Here is a 26533-nt window from a genome sequence, read left to right on the forward strand (position 1 = left end):
GTAAAAATTTCTCCAATTAATCTTTCTGTCTCTGTTTAAAATCATTCACGTGTGGTAAAGAAGGAGAAGGTGGCGAAGGTACTGGTACCGGAACAAGTTCATGTGAAGAAGAAAGAAAATCCACAAAATCCCAATTAAAATCAACCTGTTCTGGAAGTAAGTCTGTGTTGACTTGGGTAGTCGCTGCTATTCCATCGCTTCTCGTCTCCAAGGCCGGTGCACCCCAATTGATCGTCTTCTTAGTTTCCGTCATTATTGAAAACTGTGTTGCATGGATTGACTGCGAACAGACGCTAGCGACTCTGTATAGGGAATGCGACGTCACAGACTGCTCTCTTCGGATTGGACGACTAACTCCGTGTTGTGAATGAATTTTGTAACGCGTGTTTGGATTGGTGAATAAACTCAACCCATTTCGATCCTCCCTTCCCCTACAAATAACCGCAGTTCACTGCATTCCTTCACCTGTTCTCGTCACAAGATGTGGATCCACGTAGAATCATCTACTCTCGTTTCGTCAATGCTGTCCCGTACGGACTTACCCATGTACGTCAAGTCATCGTGGACCATTGTCAGAATCACGGATACAAGCGTTTGGAAAAGAAGAATTTATGTGGAGAGACAAGGCTGTTTGAAGAGGGTTCTGATTTACGGACCAGAAGTCAGATAAAGTTTGAGGAAAAGAAGAAGACCTATGAGATGCCTACTGTGTTAACATTAACCTAAAGGCCCTTTTCTGGGCCACTCACATGCCTTGAAAAGAAATTGTTTTCTTGCCTCAATTTTTTTTAAACGGTGTATAAATGTTTGTCTTTTGTCTGTGCTATATCTGTACACCCCGCTCTTTGCTCAGTAGTGTAACGTCACCTCCCTTAGTTGCAACATTGTTACCAATCTCTCCTACCGTGACGTCAGACGCTTTACAGACTCCCATTTCCCTTGTCCCTATACAGGCCCAATATTCCCCATGTTAAATTCCCATTGTCCGTATGCAGGCCCAATCCAATATTCCCCATGTTAAATTCCCATTGTCCGTAGACAGGCTCAATCCATTGTCCGTATATATTCCTATGTTAAATTTCCCATGTTAAATTTCTCTTGTCCGTAGAGTTGCTGTGGGGGGGGGGGGTCCGTAATGTATTTTCCCATTGTCCGTACGGTGCCCCACTTCACTACTTACGTTCGATAAGAGATCTAAATTATAGATGCTGCGATTTGCTTTACAAAACGATGTTTTTGAATATTAACTAAAGTAGTTTATATTTACGAGAAAAAAAAATCAGCTGTAACCTATATCTTCGTCAAGTTCTCGTCAGTTGTCTCTTCAAATCATTTATCATTGCATCTTTTCTGTAAACCAAAAGAAGTTGGACTTTTTTAATGCTAATAGTTCTCGGTGAATAACATTGCGAGCTACCTTGTTGTACACGTTATTTTGGAATACTTAAAATACTTAATTTGATTGTCACGCAACTGTAAGATGAGGGAAACTTTAGATATTCCATGATGTTGTCGAAATTTACATTTCCCATGACATTACCATCCTTATGGTAATAGACTTCAATGCCGAGGTTCAAAATGAAGTATTCAAGTATTTCAATTAATGTACCAAAGTATTGCACTGCTAATATGAATTTGAACACAGCGCTATTGTTGTTTTTCACAAAAATGATTTTTACAGCAAGAGAAAATAACTCTTTTCCTATTTTTCAACCACATTCTCTAAATTTGAATCGTTCTTTATTCGGTTTAAACATTAGACAGCCTTCGATGTCATTTACGTCATCATTAACATTGGATAGCCTACATTGTCAATTATGTCATCGTCAACATCGGATAGCCTTCATTGTAAATTGTGTTATCGTTATCATTAATTAGCTTTCATTGTCAAGTATGTCTTCGTCAACATTAGATAGCCTTCATTGTCAGTTACGTCATCATCAATATTAGAGAGCCTTCATTGTCAATTACGTCATCGTCAACATTAGATAGCCTTCATTGTCAAGAATGTCAAGAATATCATCGTCAAGATTAGATAGACCTCATTGTCAAGTACATCATCATCAACATTACATAGCCTTCAGTGTCAATTATGCCATCGTCAATATAGGCCTTCACTTTCAGTTACGAGATGATCAAAATTAGATTGCCGATGATGACATACATGACAAACAAGACGATGTCTTTGCAAATCAGTATAGCAGCAGAGAGGATGAACAGACCACTTGATCCGTCACGTACCCTTTTTCGACATAAAAAAAATAGTGACCTTCATAGACGTAACTACCATTACCGCGTCCATGATTGACCCAAACAAAGGATGCGGTCGTCACCCTCTCTGCTGCTATTGCTATTCTGAGTAATCCTGGGAATCTTTATCAGAGTAATTCTGAGGATCTTTGAATCTCAAGTAATACTCTGTCTCTGTTGGTGGTTTTTATATTTTAGGTCTCTTAGTGTTTCTTCGATTGTAATGCGCCATCAGACTTCTGTATCGATCTCCGTGACAATTTTTACAAATCTGATATAGTCCTCTAACACCGTTCTTGCATCCAACACAGCGTCGTGAACCAGCATGAGGATTTTTTGACATAATGTAATTATGTCTCCTGCAATATTCTCCATGGCATCTTTTGTTGCACTAATTTGTTGTTCCTTGAATCAACCACGCGCAATTGTGCATATATCAATGATATCTACTTAATTTTTGATGTACAATAGTTTTTTGACTTTCGGATGATTCATTTCGGATCAGATTCTGATAGTTATGACCGATTTCCATGACAATTTTTGCAAGTCCTTTAACGCCACTAATACAGCGTTGTAAACCAGCACCTGCAAAACTTGATAACGTCGTCATCCAGTAATCGCGCGTTTTCATTAAAATCCTAACACGACCCCTGGCCTTCATGATGCTGGCGAATCTTCCTGAAAAACAATATTATATAGGAATCTGGAAGATTCGCCATATACCGTGAATCCGTCAAGACCATGTGGAATCTATCAGTGTAGAAATCTGATACTTTCCACATATATTAATTTAACATCATTTGATGATCGTCATCGATTTTTTTGTTTCCCGGGCCCCCTGCGAGACAAAAAAACAGAAAAACCGACCTCATGATCCGTGATGGGGGAAGTCTCATAAAATAATTATTTATTAAGAAACTGAGACTTCCCCCATACAAGAAATATCATGGTCACAAGGAAAAAAATAATTTTTTCATATTTTTTCCGTTTTCTTCGAGATGTATTCATCTACTGTTGGTGGTTTTTGTTTGCGGAGATATTTAGGAGATCTTGTTGCGTAATAATAGCAAACAGCACGGTAATTATTTCCATCACAGTCTCGACATAGTTCAGTTTGACCCCGCAAACCTTTCTGACAGATTTGACACGGATGAGGCCCATAATGACCTTTTCGTATAAATTTATTATGAAACCAGCAATATTTCCCTCTACAATTTCGGCCGCCGCGTGCCTGTTGACGTTATCGAGGCTGATGAAACAAAAATCATTACCCAATAGCTATTGACCGATGAAGTCACGGTTTTCCTATTTCTGGGACTTCCTCCATGACCATGATGACATGGATGAAGTCCCAGTTTCCTAATAAAAATATTATTTCTGGGACTTCATCCATGACCATGATGACATGGGTAAACAATCATTTTCCTTAATAATCAAATTTCTGTTTTCCTGGCAATATATTCATCTACGGTTGGTGGGGCCTGTTTGCGAACAAAATATTCCGGAGACCTTATTGTGTAATAATAACATGAAGCGCGATATTCTACTTCGCCACAATTTTTACATATTTCAGTTTGACCGCGAAGGCCCCGCTGACAGATTTTACATGGTCATGGTCCATAATGGCCTTGACGAACAAATTTATTATGATACCAGCAATATTCTCCTCGACATCTTCGACCGCAGATTTCGCTGGATCCCATGAGAAGCCAGATGCATTTATTCATGTTATATCTATTTATATTCTTCAAACTGATAATCAAATTTCTTATTTAAAGATATATTTTAGCTTATATGGTATATAATGACAGAATAAAAATTGTGCAGGTGGAACTATATATATCACAGACAAAATTTTAATTGTTGAAAAACAATTTTGTTTGTCTCGAGAACGACCCAGATTTTATTTTATACAATTTATTTGACAACAACACCGAAGAAGATATTCAAATACTGGCCCAGGCCAACTATTTTATGTTGCGCGATTATTATAATATATTCTCGATAACATCGTTAGAAAAATCTGTTGCTGTTTCATCGAAAGAAGAAGCAGTACGCGCACTGAGAAGTATCAGCCATGATGATTATTATCTTCACGGTGTTATTGTGCAGCATTTTGATCAAGTTTACGTGTTTCCATCCGATGTGGACTTCGAGCGTGTTGCTGACAAATTTATCGGTAAATCATCAGTGAATGAATTATTCCGGAATTCAGATTAAGGTATCCGATATTTGATTTCGATTCGTTTTACCGGCAACAACGGCATCATGAAAATAAACACGACAAATAAGGCTCCATGATAGAGTCAGACGAACAAATTACTCACGATGAGATTATTGATTATTTTGCTAAATTATTTGATTGTAATCACGACAAAATTTATTTGTTCACGACGACGCACGGCTATCATATACTATGTAAATCAACGCCGATATCATTGCAACAACAACGAGATCTTATTGCGCGGGTTCATCAAGATAATCCAACATGGAAGCTAGATCATATAGCTGGCCTACATGGAATAAAATTAGCTGGTACAAAATCGTACAATAAAAATAAACCAACAATTAATAAAGTTTGTATCTCGCACAAAAATCTTTCTGCAGCGGAATTTCTTGTCTGTCCAACATTAATTCAGCCACGCGAGGTAAAATATACTAAATCAGAGCATTCCATTATTATTCTGCCGCCGATATCTGCGAGGAAGATTTTTCACAAACATCAATGGCGCTAACAGGTGAGCCAGACAATCTGCTTGGTATTGTTTCATGTACAAATAATTATTATAATGTGCGACGTCGGCCCGGCCATTATTGTAATATCTGCGAGCGACATCACGGTGTTACTATTCATGGTAACACTGAATCAAAATGTAATAATTGCATCATCGTTGCAAACGCTTATCGGTATATTATTATTTGTTCGAGCTCAATGAAAGGCAAAAAAGTAATAAAAGATCGCTATGATAAATTAATTATAAATGAAATTAACGATATCTTATCAGGAAAACAAATCAGTAATTATGAACTAACCACGATAGTAAATAAATTACCCCAACAAGAACGATCTAGCGATTACATCAAATACTTGCTGAAGCATAATTATAATCCGACATACGATTATAACGCCACAGCAACGCCAGACTACAGATACACAAAACCACTGCGTCATGAATCCGGCCCGGGTTGCGAAACATTTTACATCGATTACATTGATGGATCAGCGTGTGGACTAGGTAAAACAGAAGCGGCATGGAACTCAGTAAAGGAAAATCAATCAATTGTTTATGTTAGCTTCCGAAAAACTTTAACAACAAAGATTAAATCGGACTATAATCTGGAATCTTATCAAGATATTACCGGTGAGATAATCATTAGCGGCAACAGACGCGTTATAGTTCAGGTTGAGTCATTATGCCGAGTAACTGGCAACCCTGACGTGTTGATCATCGATGAGTGGCACGGCGTTCGAAGACAGATTTACAACAACATCAACACATGCAAAAAATAGTATTCAAGTTTATCGTCGCTGATTAACACATCCAAGCGCGTAATTGTTCTTGACGCAGATGCTAATGACGACGACGCCAGAATCTTTAAGTTGTCCCGGCCTAACATGCGGTTTGTTAAAAACGAGTATAAACCGGATCATAACAAGAAATTTATCTTGGAAAGTTCTCATAAGAACAATCTAACGTTGTTGCTAGAAAAAATTAAAACAGAAAAAGTAGCTATCTTTGCACATAACAAAATTAACACAGAATATTCCGTAGAAGGGCTAACTAAATTACTTCAATCGCCTCATTATCACGTCAAATACTATCACGCTGATACTGATCCAGAACAAAAGCGAGAGGATTTTTCTAACACCAGTGAGGCATTTAGCGATACCAATGGTATTATTTTCAACCACACATTGGAAGCCGGAGTTAGCATCGTTGATGAGTCATTTAAAACCTTATTTGTATTCTCGTAAGAAATTGGATCAGCAGAAGCAACCAAACAAGCTCTTCACAGATTTAGATGTGTTAATGAGATTCTTTGTTCATCGGTAACACGCGCGTGTAATAAAAATATTCCCTTAACAACAGCGGATCTAAGAAAACTAATAGTATCGCGTAAAGAAACATTAACACGAGCACCAAGCACAGATGAGCTATCAAACGATTGCGGATTAAATTTTATGGTTGAAATTGTCGAGGAGAATATTTCCAAGAAATTCTTTACACATAAATTAACTGCGTCAATGAAAGACTCTGGATATAAAATCATTAAAATTCCACCAGATGATTATGAAACATTTTGTGCAAAGCGAAAGACATCAATAGATCTTGGTAACGGCGCCATCGATGTGTTTCTTGAAACATCTATTGGTGAGAGAATAAAATACTCCGAAGATAACATAGATAATTCCGCCGCAACTGATGATTCCGCCGCAACTGATAATTCCGATGAGACTAAAAGATCTAACGCGATATATCACCGATATGACCCTGACGAAAAATTACCACCATATGTGGCAAAGAAAAGATATCTAAATTATGTATTCCAGACCGATATTAGTAAATTGCCCGCAGAAGAAATCGAATCCCTGTACAAGAAATCGCGAAACCTGCTGCTGGCCCAACAAGTAATTGTTGATAAATTTAACAAAGGCACCTCAATAAATAACACAAAATATCGATCAGATAAAATATCGCCTCGAGAAAAGATCGATTTGATTCGAGATTTTCTTGCTATGTTAGCGCTACCTGATATAGTTCCTGATAATTTATCACAGCCATCTATTGTTGTATCACGAGAGGATCTTAAGATGCGCATCGAAGTGATGATGACCGATCAAGACCAACTAGGCAATTATAATAAGATTATAAAATACTGGCATGAGATTCTTCCCGACGCGAGATTGTATTCAAGAACATTTTCCGTGAGAAATATCACAGAGAAAATCAAATTGATTTATAGGGAGTTCGGCGCGACGCTAACTTCTTGTGGTGGAAATCATTCTAGTCGAGAAGATTTTATATTACAATATCCACGCTGGCCCGAATCGGATTTTATCGCTGATAATTACTGGCGTAGTTCGCTTCTAGATTATACCGAACGAGACGGCGGTAACGATATCGCAATAACAGATAAGCACAGTGAAATATTAAAATTTCTCGTGTGGCACATCAATGGCTGGTTCTCTTTATTTGATCCACATGGATGATTAATCTCATTTATAAAAACGAAAAACAAACCCGCGATGACGTCATCGTGTTGATCTCCCCCCCCCCCCATTGATGGATGAAGTCCCAGTTTCCTAATAAAAATAATATTTCTGGGACTTCATCCATGACCCGTCGCAATAATTATTTGTCTGAAAGATAATTAAATTGTTATAATATTGTATATGGCTGAGTATGATTTAATTGTGTCATCGTCGCCATGTTGCAGAATTAATAAAGAAATAGTCCCGGGATTTACAATTACAACCATTATTAACAAAAAAATTAATGGCTTTTTACTCAAATCGCCAATGAGATATCTAAACCGAAACAAGTAATCACGACGCCGGCTGCATGATAAGTATCAACGACAAAAAGGTCAAATTTGAATACCACAACAAATAACAATGATTTATGTATACTATTTCGGCGTCGTAATGAAATATCCAAGTTATTTTGCTGCGATGATCGATCTAGATCTGTCTATGGACGATGTTCTTGGTAGATCACGTGACATTTATATATATTCGCTGAGTCCTTCAACAATTTCACCGCGGGAGAAACTATCATAAACACGTAAATAGATTCAGACTGATTTTATTCCTCGAACAATTAGTTTTGGCTTCTGATATTCGAATCTATCTAGCAATGGCTGAATAGCGATGTCATTATAAATCATTTTTTACCACGGCGTTATTATTAAAACTATTTAACCGCGTGTTATATTCATGTTCCCTTCTGTCGAGTTGCTGTTGTTTAGCCCGATGATATTAATTTTTTTAGCAATCTCGTTGCTGCCGCAGTCAAATGAATTGTTCATAGCAATATTATCACAGCTGTTTAGTTTTGTAATAACTTGTTGCAGGATTTTATTCTCCTCGGCGAGTTTATTCTGCTGATGAATCGATTTATTAAAAGACTCCTGTAATTGTTTATTTTTTTTCAGCAAGCGCATCAAATGATTTTTGTAATTGTTTATACTTATTAGCAAGTGCATCAAATGATTTTTGTATCGCAAGTGCATCAAACTGCTGATTGTTGCACCCTGATATTTTCTCGCGGCACAATATCAACTTATCTTTTTAGTTTTTTAACCTTTTCATGCAATGAAACATTTGCAGGTGATTTAACATCTGTAGGTGCAGCAGGCGATTTATTTGCCAGTGAAACATGTGCAGGTATATTTTTCAATGAAGCATTTGCAGGCGATCTAACATCTGCAGGTGATTTAACATCTGCAGGTTTATGAGGCGCAGAATTCCATATCTCATAGATTTTGGTGTTGCCGATTTTATACTTGACAGCGATTTCCCGAGCGGTTTTAATTCCACGCGATGATTTTATTTCGTTAATTTGTTTATCAGTCAATGTTGTTATTTTGGCATCTTGTATAATAATAATAATAAAATAAAAACAGTAAAATATGCTAATTAAGACCTTTAATTTGTCAGAAATGGTTCAGCCCATACTGATATTAGATCAGTAATCCGACAATTAATTATGACTGGCGAATCTTCCAGAAAAAACAATATTAGCCACTAGTAATGGTGGTTCGGATACTGATATCAGATTAGTAATTATGAGTGGCGAAACTTCCTAAAATCAATATATTATAGGAAAAAGGAAGTTTCGCCAGTCATAATGGTGGTTCGGATACTGATATCAGATTAGTAATTAAGAGTGGCGAAGCTATCAGACAAGCAATATTATATAGGAATTCTGATAGTTTCGCCAGTCATAATGGTGGTTCGGATACAAAACAATTGTTTTGCTAGGTTGGTACTCAAAACAATTTGTTTCTGCTGATTCAAATTATTTACAATTATTTCTGCTGAGGTAATTATTTCTGCTGATTTTAGATTATTTATTATTTCAGATTATTTATAATTATTTCTGCTGAGGTAATTATTTATATTGAGTTCAGATCATTTCTGTTGAGGTAATTATTTCTGCTGAGGTAATTATTTCTGTTGATTTCAGATTATTTCTGCTGAGGTAATTATTTCTGTTGATTTCAGATTATTTCTGCTGAGGTAATTATTTCTGCTGAGGTAATTATTTCTGTTGATTTCAGATTATTTATAATTATTTCTGCTGATTTCAGATTATTTACAATTATTTCAGATTATTTATAAATATTTCTGCTGATTTCAGATTTTTACAATTATTTCAGATTATTTATAATTATTTCTGCTGATTTCAGATTATTTCTGCTGAGGTAATTATTTCTGTTGATTTCAGATTATTTGTGCTGAGGTAATTATTTCTGCTGATTTCAGATTATTTCTGCTGAGGTAATTGTTTACAATTGTTTCTGCTGATTTCAGATTATTATTTCTGCTGGGGTAATTACTCAGGACAATCAATTTGCTGACTTTTTGTTATTCCTGCTGGATGATTGGTACTTAGAACAATCAATTTATTATTCCTCCTGGATGATTGGTACTTAAAACAATCAATTTGTTATTTCTGCTGGATGATTATTGATTTGTTATTCCTGCTGGTTTCAGATTCTGCTGGTTTCAGATTATGCTGGATGATTATTAATTTGTTATTTCTGCTGGATGATTATTGATTTGCTATTTCTGCTGGTTTCAGATTATAATAATTATTAATCAAAAACAACTGATTTGTTTTTTCTGCTGGTTTCAGATTATAATAATTATTAATAAAAAACAATTGATTTGCTGATTTTGCTGCTTTTACATTATAATAATTATTAATCAAAAACAATTGATTTGCTGAATTTGCTGGATGATTGGTACTCAAAACAATCAATTTATTGATTTTGCTGGATGATTGGTACTCAAAACAATCAATTTATTGATTTTGCTGGATGATTGGTACTTAAAAACAACAAAAACAACAAATTAACTTTAATCTGTTTAAAATAATTAATTAATAAATAAAATTGTTTTAATAGAAAAATAATTGATCCAACAAAATATTTTGTCAGAAACAAACGAATTAATAAATAATTAATCTGATTAATAATAAAAATAATAATAAATTTTATCAGGTAAATAATATCACCGGCCTTTTTATTATTTCACATTGTAATAAACTAAGTAATGCGTGTAAGTACTCGTGAAATAATAAAAAGGCCGGTGATATTATTTACTTGATAAAATTTATGGCGATTTATGTAAAGAGCCATAAATTTTTTGGCTAATAATGGTTGTAATTGTAAATCCCGGGACTATTTCTTTATTAATTCTGCAACATGGCGACGATGACACAATTAAATCATACTCAGCCATATACAATATTATAACAATTTAATTATCTTTCAGACAAATAATTATTGCGACGGGTCATGGATGAAGTCCCAGAAATATTATTTTTATTAGGAAACTGGGACTTCATCCATCAATGGGGGGGGGGAGAGATCAACACGATGACGTCATCGCGGGTTTGTTTTTCGTTTTTATAAATGAGATTAATCATCCATGTGGATCAAATAAAGAGAACCAGCCATTGATGTGCCACACGAGAAATTTTAATATTTCACTGTGCTTATCTGTTATTGCGATATCGTTACCGCCGTCTCGTTCGGTATAATCTAGAAGCGAACTACGCCAGTAATTATCAGCGATAAAATCCGATTCGGGCCAGCGTGGATATTGTAATATAAAATCTTCTCGACTAGAATGATTTCCACCACAAGAAGTTAGCGTCGCGCCGAACTCCCTATAAATCAATTTGATTTTCTCTGTGATATTTCTCACGGAAAATGTTCTTGAATACAATCTCGCGTCGGGAAGAATCTCATGCCAGTATTTTATAATCTTATTATAATTGCCTAGTTGGTCTTGATCGGTCATCATCACTTCGATGCGCATCTTAAGATCCTCTCGTGATACAACAATAGATGGCTGTGATAAATTATCAGGAACTATATCAGGTAGCGCTAACATAGCAAGAAAATCTCGAATCAAATCGATCTTTTCTCGAGGCGATATTTTATCTGATCGATATTTTGTGTTATTTATTGAGGTGCCTTTGTTAAATTTATCAACAATTACTTGTTGGGCCAGCAGCAGGTTTCGCGATTTCTTGTACAGGGATTCGATTTCTTCTGCGGGCAATTTACTAATATCGGTCTGGAATACATAATTTAGATATCTTTTCTTTGCCACATATGGTGGTAATTTTTCGTCAGGGTCATATCGGTGATATATCGCGTTAGATCTTTTAGTCTCATCGGAATTATCAGTTGCGGCGGAATCATCAGTTGCGGCGGAATTATCTATGTTATCTTCGGAGTATTTTATTCTCTCACCAATAGATGTTTCAAGAAACACATCGATGGCGCCGTTACCAAGATCTATTGATGTCTTTCGCTTTGCACAAAATGTTTCATAATCATCTGGTGGAATTTTAATGATTTTATATCCAGAGTCTTTCATTGACGCAGTTAATTTATGTGTAAAGAATTTCTTGGAAATATTCTCCTCGACAATTTCAACCATAAAATTTAATCCGCAATCGTTTGATAGCTCATCTGTGCTTGGTGCTCGTGTTAATGTTTCTTTACGCGATACTATTAGTTTTCTTAGATCCGCTGTTGTTAAGGGAATATTTTTATTACACGCGCGTGTTACCGATGAACAAAGAATCTCATTAACACATCTAAATCTGTGAAGAGCTTGTTTGGTTGCTTCTGCTGATCCAATTTCTTACGAGAATACAAATAAGGTTTTAAATGACTCATCAACGATGCTAACTCCGGCTTCCAATGTGTGGTTGAAAATAATACCATTGGTATCGCTAAATGCCTCACTGGTGTTAGAAAAATCCTCTCGCTTTTGTTCTGGATCAGTATCAGCGTGATAGTATTTGACGTGATAATGAGGCGATTGAAGTAATTTAGTTAGCCCTTCTACGGAATATTCTGTGTTAATTTTGTTATGTGCAAAGATAGCTACTTTTTCTGTTTTAATTTTTTCTAGCAACAACGTTAGATTGTTCTTATGAGAACTTTCCAAGATAAATTTCTTGTTATGATCCGGTTTATACTCGTTTTTAACAAACCGCATGTTAGGCCGGGACAACTTAAAGATTCTGGCGTCGTCGTCATTAGCATCTGCGTCAAGAACAATTACGCGCTTGGATGTGTTAATCAGCGACGATAAACTTGAATACTATTTTTTGCATGTGTTGATGTTGTTGTAAATCTGTCTTCGAACGCCGTGCCACTCATCGATGATCAACACGTCAGGGTTGCCAGTTACTCGGCATAATGACTCAACCTGAACTATAACGCGTCTGTTGCCGCTAATGATTATCTCACCGGTAATATCTTGATAAGATTCCAGATTATAGTCCGATTTAATCTTTGTTGTTAAAGTTTTTCGGAAGCTAACATAAACAATTGATTGATTTTCCTTTACTGAGTTCCATGCCGCTTCTGTTTTACCTAGTCCACACGCTGATCCATCAATGTAATCGATGTAAAATGTTTCGCAACCCGGGCCGGATTCATGACGCAGTGGTTTTGTGTATCTGTAGTCTGGCGTTGCTGTGGCGTTATAATCGTATGTCGGATTATAATTATGCTTCAGCAAGTATTTGATGTAATCGCTAGATCGTTCTTGTTGGGGTAATTTATTTACTATCGTGGTTAGTTCATAATTACTGATTTGTTTTCCTGATAAGATATCGTTAATTTCATTTATAATTAATTTATCATAGCGATCTTTTATTACTTTTTTGCCTTTCATTGAGCTCGAACAAATAATAATATACCGATAAGCGTTTGCAACGATGATGCAATTATTACATTTTGATTCAGTGTTACCATGAATAGTAACACCGTGATGTCGCTCGCAGATATTACAATAATGGCCGGGCCGACGTCGCACATTATAATAATTATTTGTACATGAAACAATACCAAGCAGATTGTCTGGCTCACCTGTTAGCGCCATTGATGTTTGTGAAAAATCTTCCTCGCAGATATCGGCGGCAGAATAATAATGGAATGCTCTGATTTAGTATATTTTACCTCGCGTGGCTGAATTAATGTTGGACAGACAAGAAATTCCGCTGCAGAAAGATTTTTGTGCGAGATACAAACTTTATTAATTGTTGGTTTATTTTTATTGTACGATTTTGTACCAGCTAATTTTATTCCATGTAGGCCAGCTATATGATCTAGCTTCCATGTTGGATTATCTTGATGAACCCGCGCAATAAGATCTCGTTGTTGTTGCAATGATATCGGCGTTGATTTACATAGTATATGATAGCCGTGCGTCGTCGTGAACAAATAAATTTTGTCGTGATTACAATCAAATAATTTAGCAAAATAATCAATAATCTCATCGTGAGTAATTTGTTCGTCTGACTCTATCATGGAGCCTTATTTGTCGTGTTTATTTTCATGATGCCGTTGTTGCCGGTAAAACGAATCGAAATCAAATATCGGATACCTTAATCTGAATTCCGGAATAATTTCATTCACTGATGATTTACCGATAAATTTGTCAGCAACACGCTCGAAGTCCACATCGGATGGAAACACGTAAACTAGATCAAAATGCTGCACAATAACACCGTGAAGATAATAATCATCATGGCTGATACTTCTCAGTGCGCGTACTGCTTCTTCTTTCGATGAAACAGCAACAGATTTTTCTAACGATGTTATCGAGAATATATTATAATAATCGCGCAACATAAAATAGTTGGCCTGGGCCAGTATTTGAATATCTTCTTCGGTGTTGTTGTCAAATAAATTGTATAAAATAAAATCTGGGTCGTTCTCGAGACAAACAAAATTGTTTTTCAACAATTAAAATTTTGTCTGTGATATATATAGTTCCACCTGCACAATTTTTATTCTGTCATTATATATCATATAAACTAAAATATATCTTTAAATAAGAAATTTGATTATCAGTTTGAAGAATATAAATAGATATAACATGAATAAATGCATCTGGCTTCTCATGGGATCCAGCGAAATCTGCGGTCGAAGATGTCGAGGAGAATATTGCTGGTATCATAATAAATTTGTTCGTCAAGGCCATTATGGACCATGACCATGTAAAATCTGTCAGCGGGGCCTTCGCGGTCAAACTGAAATATGCAAAAATTGTGGCGAAGTAGAATATCGCGCTTCATGTTATTATTACACAATAAGGTCTCCGGAATATTTTGTTCGCAAACAGGCCCCACCAACCGTAGATGAATATATTGCCAGGAAAACAGAAATTTGATTATTAAGGAAAATGATTGTTTACCCATGTCATCATGGTCATGGATGAAGTCCCAGAAATAATATTTTTATTAGGAAACTGGGACTTCATCCATGTCATCATGGTCATGGAGGAAGTCCCAGAAATAGGAAAACCGTGACTTCATCGGTCAATAGCTATTGGGTAATGATTTTTGTTTCATCAGCCTCGATAACGTCAACAGGCACGCGGCGGCCGAAATTGTAGAGGGAAATATTGCTGGTTTCATAATAAATTTATACGAAAAGGTCATTATGGGCCTCATCCGTGTCAAATCTGTCAGAAAGGTTTGCGGGGTCAAACTGAACTATGTCGAGACTGTGATGGAAATAATTACCGTGCTGTTTGCTATTATTACGCAACAAGATCTCCTAAATATCTCCGCAAACAAAAACCACCAACAGTAGATGAATACATCTCGAAGAAAACGGAAAAAATATGAAAAAATTATTTTTTTCCTTGTGACCATGATATTTCTTGTATGGGGGAAGTCTCAGTTTCTTAATAAATAATTATTTTATGAGACTTCCCCCATCACGGATCATGAGGTCGGTTTTTCTGTTTTTTTGTCTCGCAGGGGGCCCGGGAAACAAAAAAATCGATGACGATCATCAAATGATGTTAAATTAATATATGTGGAAAGTATCAGATTTCTACACTGATAGATTCCACATGGTCTTGACGGATTCACGGTATATGGCGAATCTTCCAGATTCCTATATAATATTGTTTTTCAGGAAGATTCGCCAGCATCATGAAGGCCAGGGGTCGTGTTAGGATTTTAATGAAAACGCGCGATTACTGGATGACGACGTTATCAAGTTTTGCAGGTGCTGGTTTACAACGCTGTATTAGTGGTGTTAAAGGACTTTCAAAAATTGTCATGGAGATCGGTCATAACTATCAGAATCTGATTCGAAATTAGCCATCCGAAAGTCAAAAAACTATTGTACATCAAAAATTAAGTAGATATCATTGACATATGCACAATTGCGCGTGGTTGATTCAAGGAACAACAAATTAGTGCAACAAAAGATGCCATGGAGAATATTGCAGGAGACATAATTACATTATATCAAAAAATCCTCATGCTGGTTCACGACGCTGTGTTGGATGCAAGAACGGTGTTAGAGGACTATATCAGATTTGTAAAAATTGTCACGGAGATCGATACAGAAGTCTGATGGTGCATTACAATCGAAGAAACACTAAGAGACCTAAAATAGAAAAACCACCAACAGAGATAGAGTATTACTTGAGATTCAAAGATCCTCAGAATTACTCTGATAAAGATTCCCAGGATTACTCAGAATAGCAATAGCAGCAGAGAGGGTGACGACCGCATCCTTTGTTTGCGTCAATCATGGACGCGTTAATGGTAGTTACGTCTATGAAGGTCACTATATTTTTTATGTCGAAAAAGGGTACGTGACGGATCAAGTGGTCTGTTCACCCTCTCTGCTGCTAGTATGCTGTCACAAAATGCTTCACAAAATATATCCGAAACAAGTATTTTTCAAATCAGCGATTGAGTATCCCAGAAATATTCTCGTACAAGATTATAATAATGGTGCAACAAAATAATCCAACCTCCTCAAAACCGACAGCATACGAGAAATGTTTTCTCAAAACATATCTGGAAATCACCTTGAACCAAAATCCACCTCTTGCTCGTACCCAATATACGAGCAAATTTACAAACGGTAAACTGAATTACTAGCATATAGAAATTTACACTAAACGTACCAGCATCAGAGGTGAAGTCTCGCGTATGATTCACAGCAACACCACCTACGTAGAAGTGCGGGTGGATACTGGGTACAATTCGAGACACGTTGCCCATATCGGTTGAACCGTATATCCCTGAGCGAAAGGACGGGCCATCGTCTTTATGAATGGACGCTAAATTGCTCTCGTACAACCTGGACAGGATTCCATTGCTGACCAGAGCTGAATAAGGCTTCTCGACGGTTTGATATTCCATCTAGAGAATGAAATGTATTTTACATAGGAGTGACAACTCTTTTTGTCAAGGGGAATGGTTTAATTGGCTAATTGAAAGTGGGGGAAAAGAATGTCTGCAGTCATAAGAAATTGCTGAAATTTTTAAACACTTTTTATTGAGCGAAAAAGATATGCGAGATTTAATACTGTTCATGCATTTATTTTTTTCAGACAGTAAAAAGACCATGTATCAAATCAGTCAACAAAATTAATGTATTATAAAGAATGCATGTCGTTACTGAATGTTGAGAAATATCTATGCAGATATATTATCTTTTTACACACCTATGGATTTCGATATTTAGACGTTCTAGCTATAAATGTTACATGGATGCAGGTAGAGAGATGAAGGTGATTTGGGCCGTGTTTTGTAACAGGTAGATTCCAAGGTGATGACGCTTCAGTCAGTGTCTTGTAACAGGTAGATATGAAGATTATTGTGATACGGGCGTGTTTTGTAACATGGAGATAGGAAGATTATTGTGATACTGGGCGTGTCTTGTAATAGGCAGATAGGAAGATTATTGTGATACGGGGCGTGTTTTGTAACAGGTAGATAGGAAGATTATTGTGATACGGGGCGTGTTTTGTAACAGGGCAGATATAAAAGTGATAGTGCTTCGGGTGGTGTTTTCTAACTGGTGGTTCATAAAGGTGATAGTGCTTCTGGCCGTGTCTTCTAACAGGTAGATATGAAGATAAAGTGTTTCGGGTCGTGTTTTGTATCAGACAGGTATGACGATGATAGTGCTTCATGCCAACTTTTGTAACTATTTTTTATCTGATGTCGGATATGTATTGAGTTAAAATTTACAAAGATTATAGAGAAAAAATATTAAGATAAACTTTTCTGACCACATCTATCTTTAAATGAGTCTATAGCGTATGCCATCTCGAAGTTCAATGTTTATATTCCATTTATTAACCAGACAGGAAACTGTACTTAATGTCTGGCAGTAATGCTATAAGAAGTGTATTATTCTTCAGTATATTTACATGTATTTAATACAGCATAAATTACTGAAATAGAGAATTTAAATTTACTCCAATTTCCTCCTGTAGGAGATGATATAGTAACCACTCATTCAGTTGTACAAGAGAATGACTTTCTATCAGACTCAGTGGTAAGTTAACTCCCATAACATTGTTATTTTTAACAGTTTGTTCGTAGAGATCAAGACATTGTCTACGCGGACTATATTAGGTGTAATGTAATTACTCTTTGCATTAAGACATTGTCTACGTGGGCTATGTTTGGTATAATGTAACTACGCCTTGCATAAGACATTGTCTACACGGGCTATGTCTGGTATAATGAGATTACATATTACATAAGACATTGTCTACACGGGCTATGTCTGGTATAATGTGATTACATCTTGCATAAGACATTGTCTACACGGGCTATGTCTGGTATAATGTGTTTACATCTTACATAAGACATTATCTACACGGGCTATATTTGGTATAATGTGATTTCGCCTTGCATAAATCATTGTCTACACGAGCTATATTTGGTATAATGTGATTATGCTTTGCATAAAGCATTGTCTACACGGGCTATGTTTGGTATAATGTGATTACGCATTGCATAAGAAATTGTCTACACGGGCTATATTTGGTATAATGTGATTACGCTTTGAATAAAGCATTGTCTACACGGGCTATGTTTGGTATAATGTGATTAAGCCTTGCAGAAGACATTGTCTACGCGGGCTATGTTCAGTATTAGATAACTACGCTTTGCATTAAGACATTGTCTACGCGGACTATGTTTAGTATCATGTAATTACTCTTTGCATTAAGACATTGTCTACATGGGCTATGTTTGGTATAATGTGATTACGCCTTGCACTAGACGTTGTCTACACGGGCTATGTTTCATATAATGTGATTACGCCTTACATTATTCATTGTCTACACGGGTTATATTTGGTATAATGTGATTATGCCTTGCATAGGGCATTGTCTACACGGGTTATGTTTGGGGTAATTATGTTTAAGCCATGCAGAAGACATTGTCTATGCGGACTATGTTCATTATTAGGTATCTACGCTCTGCATTAAGACATTGTCTACGCGGACTATATTTGATATAATGTAATCATTCTTTGCATTACGACATTGTCTACGTGGACTATGTTTGATATAATGTAATAGCTCTTTGGATTAAGACATTGTCTACACGGCTATGTTCACTATAATATAACTATGTTTTTCCGAATTCGCAACCAGCCATATTAAACATAGGCCATTAAAGTGTACAATATACCTCTCTGTCTAAGATGGGCAATTAATGTTTACAAGTGACCTCTCTGTCTAGGATGGGTAATTAATGTTTACAAACGACATCTCGATCTAGGATGGGTAATTACTGTTTACAAGTGACCTCTCGGTCTAGGATGGGTCATTAATGTTTACAAGTGACCTCTCGGTCTAGGATGGGTCATTAGTGTTTACAAGTGACCCCTCGATCTAGCACAGCGACTTTCAGTCAGCTAACACACGTCAAAGATTTGAGTAGACAGTTCGTCAATCGAATCACTCAAGTGGATCTTTCCCCAACAATTTTCACTCCACTTGCGGGTAAGTTAAGCAGTTTGACCCGGGTCCATTTTGACCACCTGTTCGGGTTGTATTCTATAGCGTTGAGAATTAGAAACCTTTAAACCCTAAATAGCTCTTATCCAATATTCACTGAATTGTCACCATATATTTAATTTCCTTGCCAATAGGCAAAAATTCGTTTTCTTCATAGAGTAAACAAGAGTTTAAAGAAGTAGATGTGTTATTAGTGGTTTTAATATTCTAATCAAATTCGAGTGGTAAATTATAATGTAAAAAGCGAGATGGACATTAGCTGCTTTGTGTTAATAGATAGAGAATTCCCCTCAAATATGAGTGTTCAATTATAAATTGTGTAAGACCTAGCTCCCTGTTGCAAAAATTGTTTACGGGAAAATGTTCTGAAAATGACGATGACCTACGGGTCTACGGTTTTGTCTGAAAACGTCGATGGTCTAATAATTTTAGTTTTTTGTTTCAAAATATCGATGACCTAGAACTTTTCACTTTTTGTCTAAAATATCAAAGACCTAAGAAACCTGAATTTTTAAAAATTGAAATTGTCGATGATCTAAAAGTATTCGATGTTTTATCTGAAAATATCGATGACCTAACGATTTTTAATATTTTGTCTGAAAAGATCGATGACTTAAAGGTTTTCAATGTTTTTTTTCTGAAAATATCGATGATCTAAGGGTATTCAATGTTTTCTTGCGATATATAATCTATGCCGCGCTCTATATGCCATGGCAACAACATTGCTTGACCTTTTTATTTACATTAATCACCCACAAAAATTTCTCCATTCATAGAAATAACAGATGAAATCGAGATCAGCAGACAAAATGGAAAGACTTACAGAACAGCCCGTTGACGTTGCAGCCGCCTCGAAGCATGCTACTACTTTTTGTCGGAGCTGTTTGTACTCTACATCTGTAGGAGCTCTAACAGCGACCTCTAACACCGCTTCCTCAGGAATGATATTCACTTTGGTGCCCCCTTTCTTGAAAATTGCTATAAGGACGAATGCCTAAATCAGCATATTGGTACGATTAAAGACTTTGTGGTCGAAGAAAAGTTAAACATCAATCAATATTAATTATTTTCTGACCTTTATATAACCTATAATAAAAACGTCAGCGACTTAATTAGGGATTAATAGTTGTATCAGAAAGTAGTGATAGGTGTGTGTGTGCGTGCGTGTGTGTTTGTGTGTGTTTTAAGCTTGATTGCTAGTTACCCTGAGACAAAATTCATCGACATATTTTCCTACTGATTTCTACCTGTACCCCCATGAGAATAGATCTCATTACGGCCTATGCTTTTTGGATAAAACTATTTCCGCTTGTCTGATAATTCTTACGTCACAGATCAGGCAGTTTGAACGAAATTATGTTTCTTTCAAATTGACCAGATTCGTCTTTAATGTATCGAGATCATAATATCAAACAAATAAAATTAAACGTACCATGTATACGCCATGTTGGTTTAATTTGCTGCCTGAGGCATGCCATATTTTGGTAGCAGAGAACGGCGGCATCAAGGGCGTTGACTCCCTCCCAGGGGTAAGCGGCGGCATGGGAGCTTCTCCCATGGAAAGTGACTACAAGCCTATGAAAAAACAATCAAGAGCTGTAACAATCAATGAATACATTTTTCATACCTTTAACTTTTGTCATAAATTGTTGTCAAACTTAATATCAATTTACTACTTCCATTTTACCTTTGTATGAAAAGTGAACTGATATTGTCACAGCGGTTGTCTCCTTGACCATGAAAATGATATATAATAACCACGATCTTGCAGTCTCAGGAAATCGACTGTCGACAATGACTTGACCTGCGAGAGGGTTGTTTTGTCTTCCACTCTCTTCATCAGCAGAATATGGGGTGAGTTGGACACCAAAATAAGAATCTGTCACTCTGTCTTATTTACTTTTAACAGCAATATCAGTTGTACATTTAATGCCGTCTTTGTATATCTTACTTAAACATTTTATCACCTTGAGTCGATGAAGTCTATTATGAACGATTTCTCGTTCCATTATGCACTAAATAAACGGTATATATATATATATATATATATATATATATATATATATATATATATATATATATATATATATAATCCCTATTTACCCCCATCATACATGGGTGACGTGACAATAAACGATATCTAGTGCCCTGTTTACCCCATTCTGTAGGATTAACAATAAATGATATATAATGCCCTATTTACCACATTATATAAATGCAACAAGGACACTTAAAAGTCTTGACACAAACAAATAACTGAGCTACTACATTTTTTTTCCAACTTTAAGTGTAGATGGCCACAAATTAATATCTTTTAATCCCAGAAGAATTTAATAAATATTGGGAAAAAATATGATCGGACTCAACAGTTAGGACCGAGATTGAACATATAAACCTTGCCATTTGAATGAATATCTTCTCTTCTGTAATATGTTGTGCTTAATATCCATAAATGATCGTTCATTCAGTAATTTGTTGTGTCCAATATCCATTACTGCTCTTCTACTTCAGTAACTGGCCGTGCCCAAATTCCATTACTGCTCTTCTACTTCAGTAACCGACCGTGTCCAATATCCGTTACTGCTCTTCTACTTCAGTAACCGGTCGTGTTAAATATCCATTGCTGCTCTTATACTTCAGTAACCGGCTGTGTCCAATATCCATTGCTGCTCTTCTACTTCAGTAACCGGCCGTGTCCAATATCCATTGCTGCTCTTCTACTTCAGTAACCGGCCGTGTCCAATATCCATTACTGCTCTTTTACTTCAGTAACCGGTCGTGTCCAATGTCCATTACTGATCCTCTACTGCAGTAACCGGTCGTATCCAATGTCCATTACTGCTCTTCTACTACAGTAACCGGTCGCGTCCAAAGTCCATTACTGCTCTTCTACTTCAGTAATCTGCTGTATCCAATATCCACGAATGCTCTTATACTTCAGTAATTTGTTGCATCAAATATCCAGGAATACTCCTCGGTAATCGATTAGGCCCAATATCAATGAATGCTCTACTCCTATCGCCACATTTTGGATATTTTCTGTCTCACATGCGTGTATTGTGTCCAAAATCTTTGACTGTTTTTCTACTTCAGTAACTTGTTATTTCAAATATCCATGAATACCCTTCTTGATCAGTAATCGGTTGTGTCAAATATCCATGAATCCTCCTCCATTTATACCGCCACTATCCGATCGTGGAATAGTCAGGAATGGAAGCCATCGACGTTGTCAGAGATAAAGCAATTTTGACAGATGATGCTGATATTGAAGTAAAGGCATATTTATCAATTCAAGATAGATTTGTTCGATTAGTATCTATATAACAAAACGGACGCCAGTAGTGCTACCAAGCATCGCAGAGATGCCTGCTAACGTTGGCTAAATCATAAATACACTTGCAAAACAGCGATTACGAGAATTGCTAGGAGACAAATCACCGGAGCAGCTATTCACTTCTCCGTTGTCAAACAGACAAGCAACACTGGAAGCCCAAAATATTGCTAAAAATCTAATATCGGGTATCGGGTTACCTAGCAGCGGGTGTTCCGATCGTGGTTTTAAACAAAAACGAATGTGATACAATATTCAAACGTAGATCAGATCCCGCGTTGACATGGACGCATCGGTATTGAAAAATGAATCTGCTCGATCATCAATATTATTCTTACGAAGCACGTGTAACGGACAAACGAGGTTGAATAGATCGACAAGTGCGAGATACAAGCCGATATTTCCTGCCTGCCGAGGCATTCAATGAAGCTAAGGGAACACTCGTAAAAACAGATAATACTCTATTCGCGGAAAGAGAACGAGGTGGTTTTCACAACAACGGTGTGATGGCTCTTTTCAAGAGTGTCAAATACATAATTGATGGAAAAGAAATCGAATCGTGTCAGAATGACATCGACGTTGCAACGACGATATTCGGATTAGCCAGATATTCCGATGATGATTCGCGTTGTGCCGGCCTGTCAGTTATATTTGCCAAATACACCACTGACAAGCCGACAGTAGACAATTTCTCAAAGTACAAACTGCACGAGATACTGCAGTTGATCCACAACCGGCTACAGTGATACCACGATCCAACACTCAACAATGGATTTGTGGCACATAGGGCACAGACGAGGATAGTCAGTTTTTATGTATGATTCCACTGTAAGGCTTTTTTTAAAATTTTTTAAAAAATTATCTGTTAAATTTATTTTTAATTTTTTCATTTTTAATTTTTATTCTGTAGAAATTTTAGAAAAGTCATATTCGGGGCTGAGAACACAGCTTCACTAACTGGCATGGAAAATGAAGCAATCTGGCACGCTGAAAAGGGTTAATCCAGGTTCAACAGCAGTGTTGAATGTAAAGGTAACGCTAGCGAAATTGTCGCTGTGGATGCCTTCGATGAAAACATCGATCGCAAAGGAAGAGCGATTACTCAGTTGTATGTCGACCAGTTGCAAATCCACATGTTCATGGCTCATGATGACCACCCATGCGGTTCAAGGGACATCAGCTGTGTTGTTCACACCGCAAATCGCATCTCAGCAAGGAATCGAGGCACCAATACATATATTTATAGAGTTTCAAGATACGCGACGGCTAAACTCACAGATAAGAAGTCCAATGGCATTTGATAATTTAAATGTGTCTGAAAATAAATCTGCGTCTAAAGAGACACCATGAACCATCCGAAGAAGTTGTTTTTTAATCAAAATCATGTCACACGAGCTTATCATCGTTTACTATCATTTATAGGCTGCGACCGAAACGTCACAACGCTGTATCCAATTTATTTCATTTCGCTGGATCATCTAGATTTATTTAGACAATAAATGGTAGACATGCATTTTCGAGCTCGTTTGCGAACACTACCGGCTGGTCTCGCTGCGTTTTGCTGTATCGATGTAATAAAATACAGCTTCTTAAGAAGGACATTGGCGCGTCGATGGAAATGACGTAGACATCAAAAGAGGGTCGTTGACGCGTCGATGGAAAACATATATACAGCAAAAGAAGGTCGTTGACGCGTCGATGGAAAACATGTAAACAGCAAAAGAAGGTCGTTGACGCGTCGATGGAAAACATGTTGACAGCAAAATAAAATCGCTGACGCGTCGATGGAAAGTATGTATACAGCATACTTAACTGCAATCGATTACACGTAATACAATAAAACATGTTATGTCAACACATCAAAGGAACCCCGACATAGGGTCAGATCAAAAACCTACACACCCCGGCAAAGAATCGATGTGGAGTAACACTTTCGCTTAAAAATGGTGGATCAAGCTAGCTAGCTACAACTAAAAACACAGGAGTCAGATTAACGCTGCCCGCGTCAGACATCGAAGATATCACCAAAAAGAGGTGGAAAATTTACCTTTTTGATTGCACTACCAGTTTTAATTGCCGCTAAAGTCCCATGGTTGCAAAGCTGACGCAATCGGTGTGGTTGTAGTTGGAGATAGAATGGCACAAAAAGGCGACTAGAGGCAGTTTGGCGGTCCCAAAATAAAAAGCAATGGACTCGGGCTCAGCCTAACGCCAAAACACATGCAGAAGGGATCCGGTTTCAGACTAACACTAAGCCACCTGCAAATGGGCTCCAGTTTCAGACTGGAACGGATTCGAATCGGAAGATAAATCTTCCCATGTCCAACTTTGATATCGCACAAGGGCAACAGCGGGAACATTAGAGAAGTTTCATGCGAGATTTTAGCTACCTGATGGACCAAACAGCGTCGAGAAAGGAATACTTATTCGTAATAGTCCGGGCACAAATTGGGTCGAATACGATTCAGACCACGCAGCGTTGTTTAGTTTTATTCGTACCACCGCCAAAAGAATAAATTCATCAAATACATCCGCCACGTTGCAGTCCCGTTTTGCATTTCAACGCTTCCCATTCAAACACGCTCAGATCCACCAATATGTGTCCAGGAATCATTTGTGGTGCGGAACACGATTTCCCGATTTACCACCACATATAACCGCACTCAAATACACCTTTAAACGTACCAGTACTTTATAAGTGGTAGACATCTAAGGACAGCCAACACAACAGAAAAAAAAACTCAAACAGGCCATGATTTATCAAAGTATGCGACCAAAGACAATCTCGCCGAACTCACTAATCTCGCCGGGGTTCGTCGTGATAAAGTTGTATCTCAGACAATTAAAACTTTTACCAGGTGGACCGATATTATGGCGAAAATACATAGATCAACAGTGGGTAATTTTCCCATGATGAATGAACGTGGTAAGCTTAGAGACTCAAAGGTGTCGCTGCAAACAATCCTTGACGAAATCTCAACCACCAAGCAAAGTAGCTTCTCTATCACTGGTGAAATTCGACAAGATCACAGATGAATGTTTTGTTAAACCCGCCGTGATCACCACGAATCTAATCCCATGTACACATCATCCAGCGCTACCAACTTCAATTCGTGCGATAATCATTGGTACGTCTGGGTCTGGTAAGACTCAACTACTGTTCATTATGATAATGAGGTGGTTGAAATGGACAAACTTTTTTCTGGCTGACCAATCCACTGCTGATCAGCGTTGTTACGATGTTGTCAAAGATTTTAACGACGTAATCTACAAAAGCTTGGACAGTGAACCATCTGAGGACGCGGTTGAATTTATCAGAGATTACAACGAGGCAACATCGGCTGATGGTCTTGATGGGAATCTTAACAATTTATTAGATGTTATGCTAAACTGACAAACAAATCAGGAATTAATGTTTTCATGAGGAAGGCATACAACACAGATGCAGTTGATGTAACACAACGATACACGCAGGTGCCCAATGTGATCAGAGACAATTGTAATTAATTTGTGGTTCTTAACGGACTTGATCCTCACACACTGAGAAACATCCATAACATTTGGACATGGACTATAGTCAATTTAGAAATTTCTTTGCGCACGCTTAACAACATTCACATGAATTTGCAACAATCCATCTTTCTTCGCCACGATCATGAAACCGCGTAGGACTTGATTGTGATTTTTAAACATGATTGATTTACCTTGATTTGATTGTTATGCGCTGACGCAGGTGAAGATTTTATAACTCCGCCGAGTTCTTTTTTTTGCGAGCCCCGTCGCGATTTTCGCGTGGTCCGCTGACCATTGTTGGTATTTTGTTTAGTGATTGGAGGCTTTCTGCTGGATTTATTTTTCCAAGCCCACGCCCCTTGGTATTGTGCGCGGTTCGCTGA

The 26533-nt window shown here is 37.0% G+C and overlaps 1 protein-coding gene across 1 annotated transcript in view; it reads right to left on the minus strand.

The window, feature by feature from the left end:
• The window catches only part of LOC149788614 (xaa-Arg dipeptidase-like), a 60478-nt gene that overhangs the window by 18142 nt on the left and 15803 nt on the right, over nt 1-26533 (minus strand). Inside the window, exons 4-6 of the mRNA XM_089974693.1 lie at nt 20739-20881; nt 20130-20284; nt 16448-16685 (exon numbers count right to left, since the gene is read on the minus strand). Coding sequence (XP_089830819.1) covers nt 16448-16685; nt 20130-20284; nt 20739-20881 — 536 coding nt within the window. The remainder of the gene's footprint in view (nt 1-16447; nt 16686-20129; nt 20285-20738; nt 20882-26533) is intronic.

The sequence above is a fragment of the Sinohyriopsis cumingii genome, chromosome 11 (genome assembly GCF_028554795.1).
Source record: "Sinohyriopsis cumingii isolate HCF-2022 chromosome 11, ASM2855479v2, whole genome shotgun sequence".
NCBI lineage: Eukaryota > Metazoa > Mollusca > Bivalvia > Unionida > Unionidae > Sinohyriopsis > Sinohyriopsis cumingii.